Source organism: Battus philenor, unplaced genomic scaffold (genome assembly GCF_028537555.1).
Source record: "Battus philenor isolate CCGP_79_NKW_IND1 unplaced genomic scaffold, ilBatPhil1.0.hap1 SCAF_30, whole genome shotgun sequence".
Lineage (NCBI taxonomy): Eukaryota > Metazoa > Arthropoda > Insecta > Lepidoptera > Papilionidae > Battus > Battus philenor.
In genome coordinates this window covers 1199937-1226888 of record NW_027181694.1, presented here as the reverse complement: position 1 = coordinate 1226888, position 26952 = coordinate 1199937, and the positions used below count along the sequence as shown (strand labels likewise).

The 26952-nt window shown below is 37.2% G+C and overlaps 1 protein-coding gene across 1 annotated transcript in view; it reads right to left on the bottom strand.

Annotated features, from left to right (window-relative positions):
* Window positions 1-26459, bottom strand: part of Nup98-96 (nuclear pore complex protein Nup98-96) — a 58972-nt gene extending 32513 nt beyond the window's left edge. Inside the window, exons 1-21 of the mRNA XM_068771015.1 lie at window positions 26341-26459; window positions 25598-25711; window positions 24830-25030; window positions 23979-24116; window positions 21880-22016; window positions 20705-20840; window positions 18561-18638; window positions 17952-18044; window positions 16984-17078; window positions 16151-16304; window positions 15480-15599; window positions 14099-14221; window positions 13915-14017; window positions 11827-11930; window positions 9909-10045; window positions 7585-7730; window positions 5866-5987; window positions 5362-5392; window positions 3644-3726; window positions 1670-1709; window positions 610-734 (exon numbers count right to left, since the gene is read on the bottom strand). Of these exons, the coding sequence (XP_068627116.1) occupies window positions 610-734; window positions 1670-1709; window positions 3644-3726; window positions 5362-5392; window positions 5866-5987; window positions 7585-7730; window positions 9909-10045; window positions 11827-11930; window positions 13915-14017; window positions 14099-14221; window positions 15480-15599; window positions 16151-16304; window positions 16984-17078; window positions 17952-18044; window positions 18561-18638; window positions 20705-20840; window positions 21880-22016; window positions 23979-24116; window positions 24830-25030; window positions 25598-25711; window positions 26341-26383 (2323 nt within the window). The 5' untranslated portion in view covers window positions 26384-26459. The remainder of the gene's footprint in view (window positions 1-609; window positions 735-1669; window positions 1710-3643; window positions 3727-5361; window positions 5393-5865; window positions 5988-7584; window positions 7731-9908; window positions 10046-11826; window positions 11931-13914; window positions 14018-14098; window positions 14222-15479; window positions 15600-16150; window positions 16305-16983; window positions 17079-17951; window positions 18045-18560; window positions 18639-20704; window positions 20841-21879; window positions 22017-23978; window positions 24117-24829; window positions 25031-25597; window positions 25712-26340) is intronic.
* Window positions 26460-26952: the final 493 nt, after the last annotated feature.

Genomic DNA, 26952 nt, shown 5'->3' with positions numbered 1-26952 from the left:
ATTTTTACATGAAAACAAAGACTACCCTACGTAAAATATTAAAAAGACCGTATAATCCTCCGATCTGGTGAGCGATTTTATCACACCGAGAAGATCCCGGAAGTTGACCCCAGCGGTGGCAGCAGAAGTTGTAGTGCTCCAACATGGTATCTTCAAATATGATGTAAAGCATATATCAAGGTATCTACTGCATTTAATATCGGGTCACAGAATCGAATTGGTTCGGGTTTTTATAACGATGCCTTTATCTTGAAAGCCTTTTTTAATACCTAAGTTCTTAGACGCTCCATGGAGTGACCTCGCGTAAGGGCTCCCGAGAGGAGACCTCTGCATGGGTTAAGTTAATGTTAGAATAAATATTGTTGCACTGGCACGCCACACACTGTTTGGTGGAGGGGTGAAACACATGTTGAGTGATTTAACAGTTGGTAGTTGTGTTTCGCATTGTTTGCCGCATACGCATTTATCAGCGGGCTGGCGGGCGGTGCAACATTGCACGACTACTGCTGCATAGCGGAAGTAGCTATATATTAGTTCCTTTCTTAGTACCAATGGACTTCTGTAAAGTAACGCCTGAATCTATTAGATATGTAGTAAGAAATTCCTCACCAGATCCCGAGTCCACGTTCTCCTTGTCCATGGTGCGGTGTTGACGAACCGCCAGCTCTCGTACCGAACTGTCTGCTGCCTCGGGATTCGATGCAAGCGGCTTCCTCAGCGGCTTCGTGGTCAACCTGGTGACAGAAAGGTAAAATTAATTATCGTAAAATATTTTGCGATATATTGCAGTGGAGTGATAAAGAGAACAGAATCGCTGCGATTGCATTACACGAAGTAAAATCCCGCACACGCTTGGTGTTAGTCAAGTGCACGTGTACCGGGCTGTTGACAGGTGCAATGAAACCTCCTCCGTTTGTGACAGAAAAAGATATGGCCGTACACGCAGTGTTAGTACAGCTATCAAAGCAGTAAGGGACATAATTCGAAGTAATCCTGTCCGAAAGCAAAAGACTATATCTCGGGTGATAAAGATAGCACCTAGAAATATGTCGCGTATTTTAAAATATTACTTAGGACTTTCAGTCTATAAGACACACTGGTCATGTCTTTACTGATGATTTAAAAAGGAATAGGGTGGTAAAATCAAAACAACTACTTAAGAAGTACACAAAGGGAGGTCACGGTAATATTTTACCAAACAAAATGATCCTATTTATTAGTGGCGATCTTTAAGAGAAGCCAATGCCATGCAGCTGGCAAGGTATGTGCTCTACGATGGGCGTGACCTGTAACACGATAGGCGTGGACTGTGACTGGCGATGGGCGTGGCCTATAACTAGCGATATGTGGCCTGTGACTAGCGATGTGTGGCCTGTGACTAGCGATGTGCGTGGTCTGTGACTAACGATGACCGTGGCCTGTGACTAGCGACGGACGTGGCACAGGACTAGCGATATGTGTGGCCTATGACTAGCGACGGGCGTGGCACGAGAGTAGCGATATGTGTGGCTTATGACTAGCGACGGGCGTGGCACGGGAGTAGCGATGGGCGTGGCCTGTGGCTAGCGATGGGAGTGGCCTGCGATTTGCGATGGGCGTGGCCTATATCTTTCTAAAGGCATACATGCCTGGCAGTAAGTTTATCTGCAAAAGAAGAAGAAGCACTCACCAACTGGCGCGTCTGTCCGCAGTCTGTGACATTTCTTTATCTGTAAAATAAAACAATTATCTCATTTTAACACTTAACAATTGAAAGAGACAAATGTAAAGATGCGTTCACATGTAGCTACTTTTCAACACGTTATCTTTTATTATCTTATTTAATAAATCATGGCTTCAAGAGCAATAATTAGCATATTCAACATAACATCTTACTATGCATATGCATAGTAAGATGTTAATTTTTCCATGCCATTATTCATATAAGATGACGTTTACAGTGACCACTTGTGGACGGTAAGTATGATAGAACAGCATAATTTGATAAAAACTACAATCAGATTAAACTCTCCTATAAGGGATTCTCGCGCCCTTATCTGAAAAATGACCATATCAAACACATGTGTGTTCTTTATGGTCATTATTACTGGCAAAAACAATTTGTCTCCAAGCTCTATTACCCTTCTATTATTTTTAAAAATTATAATTATTGGTGTCCCAGTGGTACAGTACTGAGACTTCAGATCGTTGGTCGCGGGTTCGATTCCTGGGATACTATCTTATATAATTCAAACTTTGTGCATTAAGTTTCCAGAGGATGGGCAGTAGCTTCCTCTGCGTAGATTAATACCACAGCGATTGCCAAACCACCTGCCAAGGGTGATGATTATGGTAAATCCCCCATAGATATTTTAGGGGGAGATCCATGTCTTTTTGTAGACGTCTATCGACTGAATCGACAATTATGCTGGCCAGTTTGACAATGTATAATACCACACTGAGGTCTACAATCTTCCTGTTAAGCGTGGTGATTATAGTTTAGTCATGTGGGAGTCGCATATACACTGATGTGATGTCTGAATGAATAACAGGTGTAAGATTTTGTGGGCGAGCGTAGCCGACGGGCGAACTTAGTGTGCCGAATTAGTGCAGCGGGCACATGCACGCACCGGTGACGCGGGCGCAGACCTTTTGTTACTTTTATTTCTTTTGTTTCTTTTATTTCTTTTGCGCCTTTGTTCTATGGCCCGCTTTCACTCGGTCGCAGAGCACATTGCGCCCCAGAGTCCTACGACGAATGCACGTCCTTTTTGCTCGCACTCAAGCGCTAATAAAAATTTGTTCGTGTGTTAAATAAATTGATATAGTGTTACAAACGTCTTTTAATAAGCCACTAACTCTTTAGTCACCCTATAGGTATCTTTGGGGGAGGCCTTTGCCTTTCAGTGGTCATATATAGACTGAAACTACTAATATGTTGGCAAATTGGGTTTATATATATATATAATGCCAGACAATTCGCCAACCCGCCTGCCAAACGTGGCTATTATGGTATACCCCCCCCCCCCATCTTTTAGGGAGGCCTATACCTTTCAGCAGACACGCCTATCGACTGAAATTACGAATATGCTAGCAAATTGGTTATATATATACCACACTAAATGCAGTGGACCTTATATACCTTTTAGCGTTGGCAGCTGTTTTAAGTCACCAATTTAGTGTTGCGTGTTTAAAGAAAAACGTTTCTTTGAGAGTGGTTTTATTTGAAAAATGATTTCTATTTACATGTGCATAGGGCGATCTATTTGTCGTCCTTCTCGCACACTTTACGAAAAGGCATGTTCACGGGAAACCGATCCTCAGTAGCTGTCGAACGCGTCGAGATGCTATAACTTCAAACTTAGAGAGACTACAGTACTCGACGATAAATATTGCACATCGACCTTTGGAAAGAGACAATCGACTAAATTCGGCTTTGTAGAGCACTATCTCTGTCCCACACTATAGGTAATTTATGTTATGACGTTTTGTCAGTCATGCGACAGAGATAACGTTTTACGAAGCCGAAATTAGCCGATTGTCTCTTTCAAAAGTTCGATGTGCAATATTTATCGCCGGGAATTGTACATCTGAGTGTAATTTTAATATTGTAACACCATACAGTAGCCAAAAAAAAAATTTTTTTTACATATAAAGAACTTACCCAAATTGGGATAGATCCTGGGTGTTGTGTCTCCGTCTACTGGTTTCTCCTTTTCTATCCAGGACACCTTGTTGCCGCTTAACCTGTGAAGTTTTTTTGGATTAACACCTTGAAACATCAAACATGAACCAAAGCTAGATACTACCATATCTTCTGTACTTATATTTTAGGATCAATTATCCTTTACAAGAATTATTAATAAAAGCTACACTTGATTATTTATTTATATATATATATATATATATATATATATATATATATTCTTGCACATTTAATACAGCCAAAAGTTATTGGGTCTGTCGCATTAAAATAAAAAAATGTAACATATTTCAGTGTATACATTAAAAAGTATGAAGATAAAAGATTACATGAAAAATATGATTATTGTACTAGAGAATCCTGCTCACATATGGTACGAGAGGGTCCTAAATCGGAGTCTTAAAAAATCACTTTAAAACCTGTTTCCCAACGTGGGTCCTATGGGGAGATGGTAAAGTGACTCTTTACGAGTTTAACCATTTCGTTAAAATATATGTTATATATGGGGCGTAAAACATAAAGGTTTAAAATACTGTTTTAACCATATTTTTTGGTCACTAATTATTTTTAGCGATTAGTACGTAAATGAGGGTACTTTTACAAATTATTGTTACAGTAGTCAGCAATAAATATTGCACATCGACCTTTGGAAAGAGACAATCGGCTAATTTCGGCTTTATAGAGCGTTATCTCTGTCCCACACACTGTATTTCGTACCACAGAGATTTGTCGCCGAATTGTCTCTTTCCAAAGGTCGTTGTGCAATATTTATCACCGGGTATTATACATATGTAGTGTAATTATAAGCTGTGAAGATGTCTCATATAGAAGAGGGCGTTAGTGTCGCAATTTTAAATTTTAATTTTAAAGTATATTATTAACACATTCCATGCCATGTAGGTTGTATACGACTCCCGCGCAAAACAAAGGATTCTATATATAGTCGAATATAGATAACTTCACATCACGTACTGTACGTAATGCATATTAAAATTTAAAACTTTTTCCCGCTAATTATATATATATGTATATATATGTGTATATATATCTATATCTATATATATATATATATATATATATGTATATATATATATTATATAGCTTTGCAGTATTGAAAGTGTGAAATGTACGTCTCAAAGGACTTTTTTGATTTTTAAAGTGTGGGTCATATACGTCCCACGCGGCCTGAATGGAAAAACTTCAAAAATTGTGGCACGGAACGTGTTAAATATAAATTGCGTGGAATTTTATTTGTTGACTCATTTACATGGTTGATATTATAATATACATATCCAAACATTATTACATAGCTTCTGGCCGGCCTGTCTCGGATCAACAGAGTCGATCGATGGTGCCTTATTACTTATAAAGTTAAAGAAAAAGAAAGATTCAAAAGTGCATATAAATGTCTATTAGAGATATTTCAATTTTGCATTGTATTGTTAACCTACGATATTTTTTTTGGTAGAAATTTTCCTACCAAAAATTACAAATCTCTAAACCTTATGGTTCCAAATACATGAATTGAATCAACACATTGGTAGAAATATATATAAACTCATATTTAAACATATTAGAGAGTAAAAAATACTCCTTAGTTCGTTGTTTCTCTGTCTCTTTCTTTTTAAACTCATTCATAAAAACTACCAAAGCATTTAAAAATAATATATGTAACTCACCAATTGCCTTGTTTCTCCGATGTATCTGAATCTGTAATAATAAAAAACATAATTACCTTATTAATTCACACATTTCTATCTACTCTACATCCGCCATATTAATTCACTGAACACTATCATCATCAAGTGAGAAAAGGACTAATATATAGTTACTTCCGCTATGTAGCAGTAGTCGTGCAAAGCGGAAAGCTATATAGCGAAAGTAGCTACATATTTGTACTTTTCTTACATTGACAGTCCAAAATAAATTGGTTATCGGATAAAAGAAAAAATGGATATGAAAGGGAAAGACAGAAGAATCGCAGAAATAAAATGAATGAATGAATGAAATATCATAGAAAGAACGATAAAGGAACGATAGAAAATAAAAATATTACATTAAAGTCCCCATAAAAGGAGATATATATATATATATATATATATATATAAAGCCTAAAATATATCACTATATCATACAGGTTAAAACACTATATGTTACTTCAATATACAAAATTATATACTTACTGTTGACGTCATTGGCAGAGTGTACAAGAGGCTGCGCAATCGCAGGTGACGAAACCACAGGGTTCTGCGCCGGGGGCTCCTGGCGTTCCACATTCACGTTGCTCGTCTGCTCCTCCAGTGACCTGATGAATAAAATACAAGGTTAATTATTATTTACCATCTACCATCTGGTAAAATATCAGAGAAGAATTCTTAAAATGGAATATCTGGAGTAAGAAAAGGACCAATATTTAGCCACTTCCGTACATGCAGTGGTAGTCGTGCAATAAAATGCACCGCCCGCCAACCCGCTGATAAATGCGTATGCGGCAAACAATGCGATTTACACAACTGCCACCGTCAAATCACTCAACACGTGTTTCAACCCTTCCACGGGGCATCTTCAGGAGTTATGTTACACTGATTACTGCCAAACACTGAGTCAATGCATTTCATTGCACGACTACCACTGCATGTGCGGAAAGGGCTAAATATTGGTCCTTTTCTTATTTAGGATGGACTTTCGCGAGGTAACGCCTGATTCCATTAAGTATAAAATATGATACAGATAAAATGATGATGATGATGCTGATTAGTGCCAAACACAGAGAACACCTGGAGAATAATTTGTCATTCCCAAAGTATGTTCATCTTCTAAGTCTTTTACAGTGTAGTATATAAATTTAAAATAAGGCTGTATGTGTCTATGATGCGGCGGTTGCAATATCAAGTCATACACGTGCGTATATTACACGGACGAGACTCAAGACGCGATCGCAAGATTCATCGATGTACAGATACTGGCGCACAACCTGATGATGTCAATATGGAGTAGGGATGAGGTGGTCGCACGAAACGTAATGGTAAACTGGACATTATTAAGGTGTCGCTAAAAACAAAAGAAAATAATTATAATAATAGTATAGTCATAGTTGACGTCAAATTAAATATTTAATGGAAACAGGCGTTACCTTGCGGAAGTCCATCCTAAGTAAGAAAAGGACCAATATTTAGCCACTTCCGCACATGCAGTGGTAGTCACACAATGTAACTCTGTGTTTGGTACTAATCGGTGTAACATAACTCCTGAAGATGCCCCGTGGAGGGGTGAAACACATGTTGAGTAATTTAACGGTGGCAGTTGTGTAATTCGCATTGTTTGCCGCATACGCATTTATCAGCGGGCTGGCGGGCGGTGCACTTGATTGCACGACTACCACTGCATGTGGCTAAATATTGGTCCTTTTCTGACTTCAACTTAGTTTTTAATATTTTATCATGTTTGTAAAATAAAAAGGTTGTTCACCCTTGGTTTAAGAGACTATAAACAAACATGCAAAAACGTGACAAAAAAATATTTAGTAAATATTAAACGTAATTAAAAATAAAGACACGGATGCCAATGTCTATTGAATATGGACCCTAAAATTAAAAAAAAAAAAACTTTTTTAATTCTAATGTCTAATAAAATGTTTTGTAACTCAATGTATTACTTTATGTTTGCCCCGCCAAAAAAAAGTATTAAATTTAAATTGGTCAGTTGATTAAAAAGGTTGTTCACCCTTGGTTTAAGAGACATTATACACATACCGTAATCAACACGTACCACCTTTATTAAAGAACTCTAGAAAGACAGAGAGATATCTATCGTCTCCCTTTAGAGGGAGGGGGGGGTAACATTTTCTTCCTCTATTCTCCTATCCATTGCGACAAATAAAAAAAATAAGGGTAATACATCACCTATGACTGGTTGCGGTTCTATCGACGGAGTCCTGCGTGTCGTGGGAGGCGCTGGGGCGAAGCACCAGTCTCTTTCGGCTCGGCTTCATCGACAGCTTGTCTTCGAGCGTCGCGTCGGATTCCTCCAGGCCGTCGAATAGTGATTTCTATAAGACAGAGATTTTACGTTCACTGCAAGGTATATGATGCCTTCGACATAAGATCGCAACGATCGCCTTGCTCCGACTGTACCCGACCCATGGTTGCCAACCTTTGGACTAATGCAATTCTTAAGCCTTAAATGCATGACTTTTATTTATATTTTTAAAAAAAATATTTATCTTGCAGATAAGTACACTAAAAAGCAGGGAAAAAAAATAAAATGTATATAATATTTTTTAAACTTACTTTTTTTTAAAAACCTTATGTTGCAGATATGCAACATGCATTTATTCTTAAGTGTAGTACTCATTTTACGTTTAAGTGGTATGTTGCAGTTTTACATAATTATGCATTTAAGGGTTAAACCTTCGGTAGTCATCTTGGTTCAGTGTACGGCGGACAGTCCTACTACGTCGCACTGTCCTGTCCGCGGCGGCAACATGCGCGCCCTAGCGCATTGACGTAAGCCGCTCGGCGCGTGCGCACTCTGGATTCAGCCGCACATCAGCGCACGCGCAAGCGCGCCCTAATAAACTCTCGCTCCGACGCGCTACCTTTGTATAGTGATTGTGTGAACAATAAACTTTCTCAATTGCATTCGTTTATTTCATTTCACCACCACAAGTGTATCTCGTAGTGAAACACAACACTGACTTTGACTGTCATTGGTCCACCTAGTGGATATCGAGGGAACTTGAAGAATTGCTCGTCTGAAATGGCAGTTGAAGAGTAATATTGGGCGAGTAATATTCTCGATCGTTAATTTTCTCTTTGGTCTAAGTTAATTTTTGTTAATTTTTTTATTTTATATCAATTTAGGTAATTGAAGTTCGTTAAATAATGTTTTATTTGATTTTACCTCGCTGCTTCCAAATTTTTGGACGGCAGTATATATATATATTGTATTTCTTTCAAGTGTTATACCATGATATTTATATAAGTAACTAGCTGATCCCGCAAACGTTGTTTTGCAAAAAAAAAAATATTTTTAATTTTTAATTTAAAAATAAGGGTTGATCGTAGAGGGGTGAAAATTTAGGGTTGTATGTATTTTTGTATGTTGTATCATAAAAAAATAAAAACAAAAAATTACGTCAAAAAATTAAAAAAAAATTTTTAAGGGTGAACAACCCTTATCACTTAGGGGTATGAAAAATAGATAGTAGCCGATTCTCAGACCTACTAAATACGCATATAAAATTTGGTAAAAAAATCAGTCAAGCCGTTTCGAAGAAGTTCAAGTTCGAACACCGTGACACGAGAATTTTATATTATTAGATATATAAATGACAAAAATATATATATAATAAATATCATAGTATATTATATATATATATATATATATATATATATATACATATAATACATACATATATATTCAATTTATTAATATTTATTAAATACCATTAAAAAATTCAAAACGCATATTAAAAGTAAATTTACGGAAAATGCTTATTATTCATTAAAAAAAATATTTATTATGACTAGAATCCTCAGCAGTGATGTCGCTAGTTTTGATTTCATTTAGGCTATATTTTAGTATATATGTATATATCTATGTTAAACTTTATTATAAGACGTGTTGTTGTGGAGTTTCTTCCTGCTTCTAATCCAGATATATAACACCTTGCGAAGCAGAGTATAGTCAATAATAAAATAGATTAAATAAATAAATACATAACAAGTTGACAATCAACAAGAGCTCTATTAAAATTTATAATGTTGTATAAACGACTTTTATCTTTTTTATCTTAATTTTTCTGGACATCTATGGTCTACGACAGGACTTCTTAAACTATGGGTCGCGACCCCAAATGAGGTCGCGAGGCAAAGTTCTGGGGTCGAGAGATTTTAATGTCAAATATTTATATATACCATTTTATAACATCACTAGAGTTGGTGGAAAGCAGTGGACTTACAGCGTCTAGACACGCGCATTTGTTGAAGGTTTTAAACTAATATAAATACAATTTTATAATTTTTTGTGCAATTTGTAATTTTAGATTTTTGTTTGTTTCAAAATGAATCATGAGATCGTCAAGAAACTTGCAATCATAAATGTGGTCGTAAATGACAAAAGTTTAAGAAGCCCTGGTCTATGATGATTTGTAATTCATTACCCGAATTCAATCTTAAATTTCTAAAATGTCGATGGTATTGATGGTGACCGCCCTGTTGGTTACCTTGTCACTAGGAACGGTGGGACGCGGCACAACCCTCAACCGCCCAGAAGTGGGAGAGGCGACCTTATACGCGCTGTCCAGTGCAGCCTTCAATGCAGCCGGATTGGTAGGCTTCAACGCCTCCTCTGCTGAATTTGCTGAAATAATAAAATTATTGTTTCAATACTGTAACGTCTGATGATGGAGGTCTTTGACCAATATGTTGCCGGTGATGACTTATGAATCTGAAACGTGGTTGGTGTGAGACCAATGGAGACGCCTTGCTCTGAACTTCGCCAAGGAAATAATATCCGAAGGAGAAACCAAGGTCAGCGACTTAGCTAGCACAGTAGCAGTAATTGCACGTCTGAAATGGCAGTTGAAGCATATCCTTCGTGTAAGGACGAAAGGTCCTCAAATTGCGATAGCTAGCACAGTAGCAGTAATTGCACGTATGAAGTGGCAGTTGAAGCATATCCTTCGTGTAAGGACGAAAGGTCCTCAAATTGCGATAGCTAGCACAGTAGCAGTAATTGCAAAGTGGCAGTTGAGACATATCCTTCGTGTAAGGACGAAAGGTGCTCAAATTGCGATAGCCAGCACAGTAGCAGTAATTGCAAAGTGGCAGTTGAGACATATCCTTCGTGTAAGGACGAAAGGTCCTCAAATTGCGATAGCTAGCACAGTAGCAGTAATTGCACGTATGAAGTGGCAGTTGAAGCATATCCTTCCTGTAAGGACGAAAGGTCCTCAAATTGCGATAGCTAGCACAGTAGCAGCAATTGCACATCTGAAGTGGCAGTTGAAGCATATCTTTCCTGTAAGGACGAAAGGTCCTCAAATTGCGATAGCTAGCACAGTAGCAGTAATTGCACGCCTGAAGTGGCAGTTGAAGCATATCTTTCCTGTAAGGACGAAAGGTCCTCAAATTGCGATAGCTAGCACAGTAGCAGTAATTGCACGCCTGAAGTGGCAGTTGAAGCATATCTTTCCTGTAAGGACGAAAGGTCCTCAAATTGCGATAGCTAGCACAGTAGCAGCAATTGCACATCTGAAGTGGCAGTTGAAGCATATCTTTCCTGTAAGGACGAAAGGTCCTCAAATTGCGATAGCTAGCACAGTAGCAGTAATTGCACGCCTGAAGTGGCAGTTGAAGCATATCCTTCGTGTAAGGACGAAAGGTCCTCAAATCGCTACCATAATCCGGTAGACACGACGTGATTAGGCCTCCCATTAGGTCGACACAGTTAAGTTCGCTGTATTCCCTGGATTTAATAATAAATTGTATCAAATTACTATGCGAGATATATATATATATATATATATATATATATATATATATATATATATATATATATAGTGTTTATTTTAAATTCGATCACATACATGATTGGAGTCACATTATTTTCCGATTAAATCATTTACAATTATCTCGTACAGTAATTTGATACATGTGTATGTGAGTATATGTTTAAATGTATCTTGTAAGACTTTGTTGCACATCCTGTATATGCTATAAAGTTTATTGAGTAACTTTCTTCTTTATATGATTGACCCTTTTACACTTCCTCACAATCTCAATAAGTAATGACTACTTGTTATATACGTCGTCTGTAGTGTAACATGTTTTTACGTTTCCTCGAAAAGTAAAAATAAATAATACCCACGCATATTATTTACACAAAAGAACCCTTTCAGGACATTTAAACCACTGAAAGAATCGCTCGTCTGAAATGACAGCGGGCGAGACACCGACTGCCATTTAAACCGGAAATTTCTCGAATGGCAGCCACGAACCAATGGACGCGGCGTGGGTACCCCCCACCTCCCCCACTAGAAGTCGACTACAATCAAGGTCATCATATGCAATGATATAATATATGTAAGATGTATGGTGAGTTTCTATCGTAATGTATAATGTAAAAACTACCAAACCTACCAGAATCCGGTAGCAAGTCTTTGAATAGCGGGGAATCCCCGTACGGTCGCGCTGCGAGGGTCAAGATCTGCTCGTGTACTCCACCACCGGACGCACTGCCTCCGCTAAAGACAAACATATAATAACAACAATTATATATATATATATATATATGTATATATATGTCTATATATACATATATATATATAGTGTGTGTGTATATAATAAAGTTCCACGATATATCTCAGGCCTTCAGTTTCTCAGTTTTAAATATAAATTTAAAGGTATATTATTAATTAAATCTTATCATAGCTTTCAATAGTATTTAGCTAATCGAAATTGAACTATCTTGGTTTTTTGACTCATTTACATGGATGATATTATAATACACACATAAAAATTAATAAATATCATTTAAAAATACCAGCTATTGAGTTTCTGGCCGACTCTTAGCTTGAATAAAGAAATTTTTAATTTTCATAAATATTCATCGACCTGTCTACCTACTTAGAAAGTCATGTTCACTGTGACCAGATAAATCTATACTGATGGTATGCTAAACGTGGCAATTGTCAAAATTACTACACAGCGTAGACCAGTGTTTCTCAACCTTTTTTCTCCCACATCCATCTATGCCTTTCTAAACTCCTTACACCCCTATTGAATTACCCTGTTCAACAATCAAATTGCCCATTTGTGGGGCGTGGGCCCAACTTTTAAATGGCCACCTATGGGGAACTCTCGTACCCCTATCTATTGTACGACAGTGGCTGTTTTTATTTTTCATATTATCATTTTATTTTCACGCTCTTCTATCGTTCCTATGATCTTTCATTCCTCTATTTTGTTAAACGGTTTTATTTAGTTCAACCCGTACAGAATTTATTTGGGTCAAAATTAGAAATTGAAATTTAAGCACCTTCCCGTTGTCAGATTGATCGGAAATCTGGTACACACATTTAATTTAGATGACAATACAATATAATAAAATCAATAACATTATAAATCTAAGATGGCCGCTGATACAAAATGGCGGATTACGTATTTTTCCTTAACCCCCTCAATATGGGTATCAAATGAAAGGGCTACACTAGTAAAACACGATGATTATGTCAAAATTTAAAATACAAGATGGACGCCGTTCCAATATGGCGGACTAGGTACATATTTTTCCACAACCACCACAATATGGGTATCAAAAAACCGTTTAACTTAAAAGTTTTTTAAATGTATTTATTTATTGTAACACGAGTGTAATCCTTTCGATTTAAAATAAAAATTATGTGGGTATAGGAGCGTAAGGATTTTAGAAAGACTTGGATATGGGACAAAAAAAGGTTGAGAAACACTGGTATACGCATTCTAGAGATTTTGACAATTACCACATTTCGCACTGCAATAGTATAGTTTCAACCGGTCATTGTAAACGTGACTTTCTAATTAGGCGATGGATATTTATACAAATTAAAACTTTCTTTCTTAAAATTAAGTCCATGACATCCAGAGACCAGACGCTCGATGGTGAACTAGGAGTGTCTCTCGCCAGGGAGACCCCTTTCAAAGCTATAACCACCCAACAAATCCGCTTATAGTCGCGAGACTGATCGCAGATGAAATAAGGAACACAAAAAAAAATTAAGTTAAACAAAAATATCTTAAATAAGAAAGGACCAATATCTAGCCACCTCCACGGGGCATCTTCAGGAGTTGTTACACAGATTAGTGCTAAACACCGAGTGTTGAAGCACTCGGTGTTTAGCCCCGTGGAGGGGTGAAACACGTGTTGAGTGAGTTTACGGTGGCGGTTGTGTAGTTGGCATTGTCTGTCGCATGCGCATTTACGAGCGGGCTGGCGGGCGGTGCACTTTCATGCACGACAACCACTGCATGTGCGGAGGTGGCTAGATATTGGTCCTTTCTTATTTAGGATGGACTTCCGCAATGTAACGCCTGAATCCATTAAAAAAAAAACATCTTACAAGTGATCTTTTAAAAATGTGGGGTAGCTTTGGATAAAGAGGGCGTTAGTGTAGCTGCGTTCGAATATAGTAAAACCGTGTTCATTCGTGTATATCAATTTTTATAACTGTTTTAATAGTAAATACTTACATTTGATTCTGAGTAGTATTTGCATTGAATCCTCCCAGAGACATACCTCCTCCCAGGGAGGGCGTGTTACCGAACATACTGTTGCCCAATCCACTGTCCAAACCTGGCAAGGAATTTTTTTTATATAGCAACACTTAAATAAATTTTATTTACATATATAATATATATTCAATAGTGTAATCACCAGTTCTGAAGGTGTTATTTGCTTGTGGCTGCTGGAATATGGAGCCGGTTCCAATGTTGCCGAACGCTGGAGCAGCAGGCTTCGCCTGGAAGGACGTCCCGAGACCTGCGCCCAGTCCTGTACCTGGATATTTTATAACAAGTTCTAAAAATCACAACAGCACAAATGCTATGCGTATTTATTTATATTTTACCCGTAGTATCATATATACCACTTGTGCATAGTATAAATAATACTTTCAGAGTCAAATATCATAGAAACTTGAATTGTAAGTAAAACTCTATTGCAGAGAACATACGAAATTATAATAAAATCTCTTGTACCTTTATATGTATTGTTTTTTTTTTTTTTTGTTTAGTCATTATCTATCTAATATATAAAATTCTCGTGTCACGGTGTTCGAACTTGAACTCCTCTGAAACGGCTCGACCGATTTTTACCAAATTTTACATGCGTATTCAGTATGTCTGAGAATCGGCTATTATCTATTTTCCATGCTCCTAAGTGATAAGGGTGGTCCACCCCTAATTTTTTTTTTAAACAAATTTATTGGTTTTTATTTTATTATGATACAGCATACAAAAATACATACAAACCTAAATTTTCACCCCTCTACGATTAACCCTTTTTTTTTGTTAATTAAAAACATTATTTTTTTTTGCAAAACAACGTTTGCGGGATCAGCTAGTTAATAAATAAATAGATTTTATTTGTCAACACACTATATTTATAACAAACCTTTAAAATACGTTAACAAATCCTACAACTAACTTTACTTACGCAACCAATCACAATCCCTACTTTTCAACCAATCACACGCGTCGTCTGTGTGAGAGGGACAGAAGATGTGTGTGACAGAGAAAGGTCGTCTATATAAATACGGTATATATAATAACAATTGTTTTTGCTACAATAAAGTCATCTTGCAATACACACACCTACATGCAAACTATGTTACACCTCTAAATCCATTCAAAAATTAATCCCATACATTTATGAAAGGTAATTCACTCACTCTGACCCTCTTAGGTGATCTCAGTCATTTAACGATCAATTGAGAGGGCCATATGCCTGGGATTTTTTTTACCAGATCAAGATTAGGAGATCCAATAACGAAAGGTCACTGGTATAGTGGCAGCGGATTGGCAAATTTAAAATGGCACTGGACATGCCAATTAGACAATTTGCAAAACCTCGAGATAGCCTCTGGTTCTTAAATCCACAATATGATCATACAACCTTACTATGGAAGAAGGAAGAAAAAACCCCAATAAATGATACAACAAGAGTTCCCAAAAAACATGGGCTTAAATACACAATATAAACAGAGCCATGTCCAGCAGTGATCTTCTGAAGAATTGGAGATATACAGATGACTTACCAAAGCCAGTGTTCTGTGCCTGTCCACCCAGCATTGGTGTGGTGTTGGGCTTGCCGAGACTTCCAAAGAAACCAGACGTCGAAGTGTTGGTTCCAAAACCGGTGCCGAGTGATCCAAATGCTGAAAACGAAATATTAATATATGTTTAGCAGAATTCTGGAAGCTTATAGAAGATGCGCAGAAGAAGCAGTCATATATGTAGTTCGTGGAATTGGTCGTCTGAAGTGGCAGTTGGAATAGAAAGGTTCTCGGGTGGCAGGTCTTAAGTAATTACTGTATATAAAGGCCTATGCCTTGCAGGGAGCGTCTATCATCACATGATGATAAACCTATTTTATGCGATGTACTAATTTTGAATTTCCTCGATTTGAAAGAACTCATTTCATTGACGATGATCTTATTTGTTCCAAGACAAAACCGTATATTGTTTTTAATCATTTAATGCTTGCGTGCGTTATCTTTGTTGCACGAAATACGACTGACCAAACGTCACATAGGTAGTGTGGGACAGAGATAGTGCTCTACGAAGCCGAAATTAGCCGATTGTCTCTTTCTAAAGATCGATGTACAATATATATCGCCGGGTACTATATATATATATATATATATATAGAGTCATCTACCTAGTCAAATAGGACAACCGTGATCTATCACCACCTCTAATCATTTACCTGAAGGTGCAGTCGAACCGAAGGTTGGTGCTGTGGTCTGCTGTGGCTTCGCGTTGAAGAGTCCAGTGCCGAAGCTACCGAACCCGGTGCTGGCAGGCGTAGCCCCGAAGCCAGTCGTCGCCGGTTTCGCACCGAAAAGCAACCCCGTGTTTTGCTGTTAAAAAATATATGTACCTATATATATATACATATACTTTACATGTCGCCAATAGATGGCGCTGGTAAGTTACCTAGCGCTTCTCTTGTGTATATATATATATATATATGTGTGTGTGTGTGTTTGTATGTGTACATATATAAATATATATATATATATATATGTGTGTGTGTGTGTGTGTGTGTGTGTGTGTGTGTGTATATATTTATATATCGAAGATATAGCGTCAACGGCTCGAACGTTCCAGTATTTCAAACGACAACTGTCTGTGCCAATAAAAATACATTTTTTATTATCAGTCATATGTTTTGTATACATATACATTTCGGAACGCTGTTACTGTGGGCAATTTCCATAAATTGATATTCCATGAGGCAATCTTAGAGCCATCTCTAAGATTGCCTCATGCTATCATAGTCGCATATCAGATGTACATTACATATAAGATATACATACATTTTTATATATATATATAAACTGTAGTTTCGGCGTGCATCGACAGATGACGCTAGTTGTTCTTGAGCGTATAAACTGGGACACTGCAGTATAGAATCGAAATTAACAAAGATTAATGAATATCGCCAAGACATATATATATATAAATATGTGTGTGTGTGTCTCGTCATAATAATTTCTTTACTACATTTTTCTCTAAGTGATCCTAGAATATACTCACTTGATTCTGTGTGTTGCTGCCGAAACCGCCGAAGGTGGAGGTGGTGGTTCCAAATGCAGGCGCCTGAGTTGTCACCGTTCCGAAGATACCCGTACCTGAAAAAACATAGTCGTAAAAATATTTTTTATTATTACCTTTATCATTATGTCGGCTGATAGAAACACACAGGAACCCCCCCCCCCCGCCCATAGATCACCACGACAACCAAAACCATCACAAATTGAAGGCTTTGATATTACAAATGTACCATCGCGTGTATAAATGACGAAATCTTTTGCTATAGAAGCATATGTCTAATTTAACCTATACAGACAGAAACAAAGCTTTCAATGTTGGTTTATTTTAATTATATACAGAAAATATGTAAATAGAATAAGAATATACAATTAAATTTAAAAAAAAACAAACGAAGGAATAAAATTGATAAATGTAAATGTAATGTAGAATCCAGAAGAGAATACGATGAAAGTGAGAAGATGAATATATTTAAAAGAACGGGAATGAATGATAAAGTGAAAGAAGAATGAATGGAATCATTCAATTGTAAAAGAAATCCTTGCTCGCACATGGTAGGGGAATACGAGGCCCCAAAACGGAGTCCAAAAAATATTAATTTACATTTCACTTTGTATTTTGATGTGTTTGCAGTATCCAACTTACCCGCATTGATAGCAGAGGAGTCAAGTGAGACCTTAGAGTCTAGAAAATAAAAATAAAACTAGAAATAACTAATTGAAATTGAGTCCATAATTTGATATAAAAATAGACCTGATTCAAATTGTGATCTAAGATCGAAGATGATAGAAGGTAGGTGATTAAAGTAGCTATTGTAAACGACGAAAGGAAAGATGTCAAATTAGGAAGAGAATGAGTTATAAAATTAGAATATGTTGTCTCTGTCCAACATTTCTGCCATGAACGAGCGAAGACCCCAGAGACCTAGGGCCATTTACAAAAAAAAAACTCACCCGCAGTGCTTGTGGCTCCAAAGGCAGGTTTATTACCAAACAGACCAGTGGACGTGGTTTGATTTTGGGCGTTCCCACCAAAAGCAAAAGTATCTGAAAAAAAACATTATTAATAATTAGTTTAAATCCCAACTATTGCATTAAAGATGATTTTGAAAGTCTCTCATGTCAAAACACGTTTGAAACCCTCAAAGATATAAGTTGGCATACGATAATAAAGTAGATAATAAAATAAATAAATTTACTTCAAAAGTATCTACGTATAAACACATCTTTACATTTACATATTGTTCATGCCCACTAGTCATCTGTCTTTTTCGTTCAGCGAAAATAGCACAAAAGTAGATTTAAACAGTGGAACTATATCATCATTCTTAGTCTCTATTTAAGATAAAACCTACCGTTTTATTTTATATATAATTATCAAAAGAAGCAAATGATACTTGTTGTAACAGCTCCTAATAGATACCAGACTGTTTGTTTTTCGTGAGACAGAGATAACGCTCTACTAAGCGGAAATTTACCGATTGTCTCTTCCCAAATGTCGATGTGCAGTATTTATCACCGGGTACTGTATTCTTATTTGATAAAGGGTGTTAAAAAACTCACTCGTCTGTCCAAAACCGGAAGTACCCAGGGAGCCACCTCCAAACAGCGTGGCACTTGTCGTGGCTGGCTGGCCAAACGCTGAAATAAATAGTATGGTAAATACAAATACAATGAAGTATTTTATCATATTTCTCTAATAAACCAATAGATGGCGCTGTAATAAGCTACATTAGACGTGGTACTGTTTTACCGACGTTTTATATTATATATGCTCTAATTATATATCACGATAATGGTGTTTCCGTCTTCCTTTACCTTGAAGAGCAGTCTACCATCGTGTGCACATCATGGCTTATGAGATGTGCTTATGGCGAACGTTGCATATTCAGTGGTATACTGAAAATCGAAGAGTCCACTCGGATTTTTAAGTAAAAATACACCTTGGACATGAGATGATAAGTTGAATAAACTTTTGATCACCAGAAAAGTGATTGGATATAGACTACGTGGCCACAGGCCATATGCTGGTTCAATACCACAATAGCCGAAGCAATACATACCACCGAAGACAGAGATAGATGTAGTAATACGTTGCGAGATACAATTCACAAAAAGTATTAGGATATCCAATGGTGGATGTTACCCCGCAACTACCAAGAGGGGCAAATTATTAAAAAGATTTAAAAAAAAATGATTTTTAACTCTAATTGTCAAACTTGAAATGAAATGTGTCATAAAAATCTGTGACATGTAATTTAAAATTGTGATCAGGGAATGTAGACGAAGAAAGAAAGGTGATGGAACGTGTGCAGGACAAAAGGAAGGCATAATGCCCCACTCATGCAGGGGAGAACTAATGGTCCCCTAAAACCGGGACCACAATAAAAAATAAAAAAACAATGTATGCGTGTCAGTCATCGATGACTGACAGTAAACTATTGACTGGCAAATAATTTTTTATGATAAAACGTTAAAATAACAGTCGTCAGCAGTAACGAGAAACTAAACTTTCAAATAACACATTGATGACTGACATCTAATATTTCAATGGAAATTTTTTCATTGACTGACACTAAATTATTGACTGACGATTTAGTCATTAATGACTGACGTTAAATAATCAAGTAAAAGGTTGGTGATTGACTGACAGTAAACAAACGCCTCCTATACCACACTAATTTCTTATTGACTCACACCTAGACTCACACTCAATTGGCTGAATTCGCGTCAGTCATCAATCACTGGTACTAAACTAAAGTCACGCGCGTCAGTCATAAGTTATTAAAACAAATAAGAACTTTTGAATTTTCTGGACTGATGAGAACAAATTTATTTTTGTTTATTTATTTCAAAAGCTACTAATTACAGATTACATCCAATACTGTAGTGAACGATATTACATGTTAGAGGGGTCGGACATCGATGACTGACATCAAATAATTGAGTAAAAGTTAGTCATTTTCTGACAGAAAGCCTCCTATATAGCACTGAATTCTCATTGACTCGCCCTAAACTACTGAACAACAATTCGCTAATTCAACGATAAGCTTTTGAAATATACACAGCTAATTATATATATTACTAACACTTAATTAAAAATTCGTGCGCCAATTATTAATAACTGACACCGAACTAAAGATTCTCCCGTCAGTCACCAATGACTGACCTTAACAAAACAAATAAAAACTTTTTGAATTTTCTTACATTGGTGAGTGACGTTAATAAACTGATCATTTTTGTTTATTTATTCCAAAAGCTACTAATTACAGGTTATACCAATGCAGTAGAACGTTACAAGAGGTGTCAGTCACCGATGACTGACATAAAATAATTTAGTAAAAGTTTGTCATTTTCTGACAGAAAGCCTCCTATATCGCATTGATTTCTCATTGACTCGCCCTATTCGCCTAATTCGCTAATTCAATTAAAAATTCGTGCGCCAATTATTAATGACTGATATCGAACTAAAGATACACACGTCAGTCACCGATGACTGACATTAACAAAACAAATACAAAACTATTTGAATTTTCTTACATCAGTGACTGACGTTAATTAACTGGTCATTTTTGTGTATTTATTTCAAAAGCTACTAATTACAGGTTATACCAATGCGGTAGGATGTTACAAGAGGTGTCAGTCACCGATGAGTGATACTGAATACGTGTGATGTTACAATTGAGATATGTAAAATGGACACTCACTGGACCCTCCAAACAACGGCTTATTCTCAGTCGGCTGCTGTTGGAAGCCGGTGAACATGCCGGCGGAGGAGGAACCTTTCCTCCCTGCCGTGTAGTCCTCTAGGCGCAGCTCCTCCAGCGACTTGCTTTCGTACTCCTGAAAACGTCATGCATGTAATAAAACTGATTTCAACTGATTATACGATATGACATATGTCATTTTGACGTATGTCATTTTGACGTACCCCGGGACGGGCTATCTAAAATAGCACGGCGCGAGGGAAGACCGCGTGGCGATCCATGACCGGGAGATGCCGCGGTCCCCCGTATAGCGCAGAAGGCGATCACGGGGGGGGTTATTGGGTAGGAACCCCACATACCTCTGTCCTTCCCCCAAGAGGCGGGGCATCTTGAACGTCCGAAAGATTCCCCCCGAAACCAAAAAAAATGGTATATCCCCCCCCATAGATATCCTTGGTGGAAGTCTATACCTTGCAGTGAACATCTATGAGCTGAAACAGTGACGAAATGAAAATGTTATAAATATCGACCGTCGAGGTATCTGTTCAAGTATCTCATGTGCGTTTTGTCAATCGTACCCCCGTCTCGCCGCTTGCATATTCAAGGCGAAGACATTAGTGTGCAAGTCCTGGACATCTTAAGTATATGAGCGGAAGGACGGGATGTAGACAAAAGACTGTTTGTTCTTTATCATCTCATGTGCGTATAGTCAATCGCGCCTTCCCACTTACCTATCTCATTCGTATAATACAATTATATATTCAACATATGAGATATTTTAGTAAAGAGACGATATAGGAGTGACATGGGGGGTTTAGTGGGGTAGGAATCCCACATACACCTGTCCTCCCCCCCATTGGCGGGGTATATTGAACGTCCGGAAGATTACCCCCCCCCTCCCCAAACCAAAAATGTCATTTTGACGTATGTCACTTTTAGCGGGAAATATTTGCCATTATCTTACACAGATAAAAAAATTGAAACGTATTTAAATGCCACAAAGAGTAGTAGAAAGGGACTAATATATAGCTACTTCCGCTATGCAGCAGTAGTCGTGCAATGGAGTCCTGGTGTCCACATAGGCCCTTAACTTATCATTCACAATAATCACACAGTGATGCCTCTTATGGTATTCTTATCTTTGGAACCTGTATATCATCAGAGTATCAACTTACCTTCATGCATGTGATGCAGTGATGTTTTATATTCACATTCTGAGAGTTTCCAGACTTGACCACCACGTCCGTGCCCACCACTGGATTGTACTTCGTATGTCCTGTGCCGGTTGGCGCTTGCTGTTGTCCAAACGCACCTGGAAGCAGATGTCATTGGTTACGTCAGTGATTCCCGAAGTGGTCTATATCGACCCCTAGGGGTCTATGACCACCTGCAAGGGGTTTTCGTCAGCGAAAAAAAATTTGTGGGTCCATGAAATGAAAATGGGGGTCCACAGACTGGACATCATTAGCCGAGGAGATTTAAGATTAACCCTTACAAAATTGACGCCAAATGTTGATAATTTATTATTAAAGCATCAGGTTCATCCTTCTCACTAGAAATATTGACTTATTGCTTATGTTATTTTTTTTTATAGTTTATTTTATGTTTATTTAATGTTACGTATATTTTACATAACAGATACAAAATTTTATTTTGAGTAGTTTTAATTTAAATTCAATTAATAAATGTGTTTTTAAGTTTAATAAGTTTTTAACACTAAACTTCACTACAGTTAGAAATTTACAGGAAATCAATATCAGGTAAGTAGGGGGTCTACCCAACACGGAAAAACATGGCAAGGGGTCTACGACACAAAAAAGGTTGGAGAACTCTGGGTTACATGATGTATTCAAAGCTATGCTTCAATATTAAAAAAATAATTTCTACTTTTATGTAACAACATAGTTTGGAATTAGTTGAAAATTTATAGAGATAGGCTATGCTAATTTAAATGAAAAACTTTTGTGTGAAGGAAAAAAATGAGAGTTCCATATGGAACACTATTAAAGAATGCTGGTACACATGGAATATTATATTTACGAAGTGCGAAAGAGACAGCGCTCTACAGTATTTCTCGTCTTGTGATTGGCTGTCAATTAGTTTTACAGTTTCAAGTATTTATTACATTATACACCTTATTTTTTTTAATAGATATTGTAATACCTGATGAATGAGGTGATGGATGAAAGGCATAGAAAAAGATGCAAAATGGAATGAAAGGGTAAGACAGATGAAATGTAGGAAGAAAGGAAATAAATGAAAGATCTTAAGACGCATGGTAAAGGAGCGCGAATATATATATATATATCTATATCTATATATACATATATATATATATCTATATATACATATATATATATACATATATATATATATATATACATATTTATATATACACACACATACCATTCATTTATTCATATTCAAAACCGCTATCTCATAATTCACATTGACATCTCAATGTCAGGTTTCCCAACGGTGGGCCCACGTCCCGGAACTCACACGAGTTTAACACTTTCTCTTATATATATATATATATATACATATACATATATATATATATATATATATATATATATATATATATATATATATATATATACATCTCCGCTGCCATATCTAGGCCTAGGAAGAATCCACAGACCTCACCGCCTTCATGTCACTGGACCACGACAGTCGGGATGAACAAGGGAATGTACCATAATATCTTACACAGTTGCATATAAGCCACTGAAAATTTACCATAAAATTTCTGATCACCATGCAGTGATAGTCATGCAATAAAATGCACCGCCCGCCAGCCCGCTGATAAATACGTGTGCGGCAAACAATGCGAATCACACAACCACCACCGCCAAATTACTCAACACGTGTCACCCCTCCACGGGGCATCTTCAGGAGTTATGTTACACCGATTAGTGCCAAATACAGTCTGTGTAATTGTTGCACGACTACCACTGCATGTGCGGAAGTGGCTAAATATTGGTCCTTTTCTTACTTAGGATGGACTTCCGCAAGGTAACGCCTGATTCCATTAAATATTCTGATCACCATTTCAAGAACCTTGAGGTCGATATATCTTTTTATAGACCCATAACTTTTAAGCTATCGCTTTACATTTTTTATCTATTTTATCAAGAACTATATTATGCATATATGAGATCTTACTTCCCTTTTTATACAGGATGATTTATAACGTGTATAGAAGCTAGAAAGTTATATATCGCTCATTTGCTGGATTGGTCCACACAGTGGCACGACTTTCTACACTCACCTCCGGTGTTTGTGAAGAGTCCACCACCTCCAAGAGTTGTGTTCTGCTGTCCAAACAATCCTGTGCTGGTGGATGGGGTCGATCCGAACAGACCGGTGCCCGTTGTTCCAGTGGCGGACGTATTGCCGAAGCCAAAACCTGGTCAACAACCATAATGACATACATATACACAGTGGCGTAGCTATGGTATTTGGGGCCTGGGGCAGATTGGGGCTTGGTGCCCCCCACCCCCCATAAATTTTTTTAGTTCAAAATAATAATAAATATATATAAAATAACATTAGATCTTAATAAAATTTATTGGGAAAATTTAAAAACGAACATTCCTCGCTTTTTGGCTTGCAAAGTCATTAATCACATTTTCAAAATCAATAGTGTCGACTAGTTCATGTTCTATTGACATTATTGCAAGATTATTTAATCTATTTATCATTAAATAATCTTGCAATAATGTAAGAATTTATTATTTTGTCATTAAGGGCCCTTGCGAATGAAAGCCTTAAACACTGTGTATATTATAATTTGTAACCGTTTACTTTTTTTTAATGTTCATATTATTTAACAACTTTTTTAGCACAAAAATAGTAAAATTCTAAATATTCTTTTTATGTTATTTACTTTAAATTATGGTTTTCATTTTTTTAACATTCCATTATTCATCATTCAAAAAAAAAAAAAAGTTCAAAAAAATTATTTTCAACTTTGGTGCCCCCCCTACTTGTGGTGCCTGGTGCGGCCGCCCCGCTCGCCACCCCCTAGCTACGCCATTGCATATACATATACATACATATATATATATATATATATATTGAACATGGGCAAAGTATGTTGCCAGATATGGCTATAGTTACCTGCAGGTTTAGCACCGAAAGCTGAAGTGTTCTGTGCGTTACCAAAGAGTCCAGTGGATTGGTTGTTACTGAATAGACCACCCGCTGAAGTGTTGGCACTAAAACCGAAGCCCCCGGAACTGGAACCAAAGGCCGGGGCCGAGGTGGAAGCCGCCCCAGCACCGAAGAGACCTCCGCTGGTGTTGTTGGACCCGAAGAGACCTTTTTTAATTATCATAGTATTAATTAGTTCGGTGGGTAATTTTTGTAGTATTTTAAAAGGAAATATTTTATCTATATATAAATAAATGTTTGTCTGTATGTCCTTTATAGAGTCTTAAACTATGTTTGATCATGTGATGATCTACAGCAGTGATTCCCAAAGTGGTCTATATCGACCCCTAGGGGTCTATGACAACCTGCAAGAGGTATACGTCAGCGAAAAAAAATTTTTTTAATGTTACGTATATTTTACATAACAAATACAAAATTTTATTTTGAGTAGTTTTAATTTAAATTCAATTAATATATGTATAAATTAACATGTGTTTTTACTTTAAGTTTTTAACACTAAACTTCACTACAGTTAGAAATTTACAGGAAATCAATATCAGGTAAGTAGAGGGTCTACCCGACACGGAAAAACATGGCAAGGGGTCTACGACACAAAAAAGTTTGGGGAACTCTGTTCCAGATGCAGGAGGAACAGCACCATGTCATCATGGCGATCTTTGGAGCCTACTCTTGAAAAAAAGGTAAATCAAATACTCTAAAAACAATCATACATACCACCCCCAGTAGTGGGTTGTGCGGTGGCCGTAGAACCAAACGCAGGCGGGGCACCGAATGCATTAGTCCCAGTTGTGGGCTTGAAACTACCGAATGATGGCGTCGTTGTTGTGCCTGTACACGTTATTACATCATTTATTAAATACAAAACAATTATTATACCAAGTTTGTTTCTGCTGATGATATGGATCTAAGACGGATCCATGTCAACCAGAGAACAATGATGAGGGCTATGCCCGGGTCTTCCAAGAACAGATCAGATTCAGAGACTAAGGGTTCTCCACTGATGACCAGGAGCCGGTAGACGGCGTGGGTGCACTTTCAGCTAGTTGGACCGAAGACATATCCAAAGTCAGAATCTTTAATGGAATCAGGCGTTACCTTGCGAAAGTCCATCCTAAGTAATAAAAGGACTAATATTTAGCCACTTCCGCACATACAGTGGTAGTCGTGCAACAAAGTGCACCGCCCGCCAGCCCGCTTATAAATACGTATGCGGCAAACAATGCGAATTACACAACTGCCACCGTTTCACTCAACACGTGTTTCACCCCTCCACGTGGCATCTTCAGGAGTCAGTCAAAATCGCTATATACGGTCAGCGCAAGTCTAAAGATGTCAAAAGATGGTTTAAACTTGTTACATTTTCAAAGTGGCTCCCATTAGGAATGGTATTTTTAAAAGCCATTGTTGAACAAACTCTCTACTTCAGTATCATTTCATAATAAATATACAATACTCACCGAAGGCCGATGTGCTGGCGCCGAAAGTCTGCTTCTGGAACATTCTGTTGACTTCTTATCACTGTCTGGACTGAAGATGAAGGGAGGTTCGGACTTCACCAGCTGTCAGGCACCCAGCATGGTGCACTGGAGAAACATCATGTCATGTCACCATTCATTCATGTATCACAGTACAATCGTTTTATTATCAAAACCACTATCTTATTATTCACATTGTCATCTAAATTTCATGTTCCCAACGGTGGGCCCACGCCCCAGAAGAGCCCTATGAACGCCAGGTGAGCCTATTCGAAAATAAGAGTTTAACCCTTTCGCTTTAATATATGTATATATATATATATATATGTGTGTGTGTGTGTGTGTGTACCCCATTAGGTCACTTAGAAGCGCGTGTACTGTCTGTGTAAGATCAATGATTGTATATATGTATGTAAATATTTATGTGTATATGTATATATATATATATATACAAATACATGGTATACATATATATATATATATATATATATATATATATATATATATATATATATATGTATATATATACTATGTATGTATACCCTAAACAGTCTCGTCTCCTTCATATCTGTCATCATCACCCTAAGGTTGTCT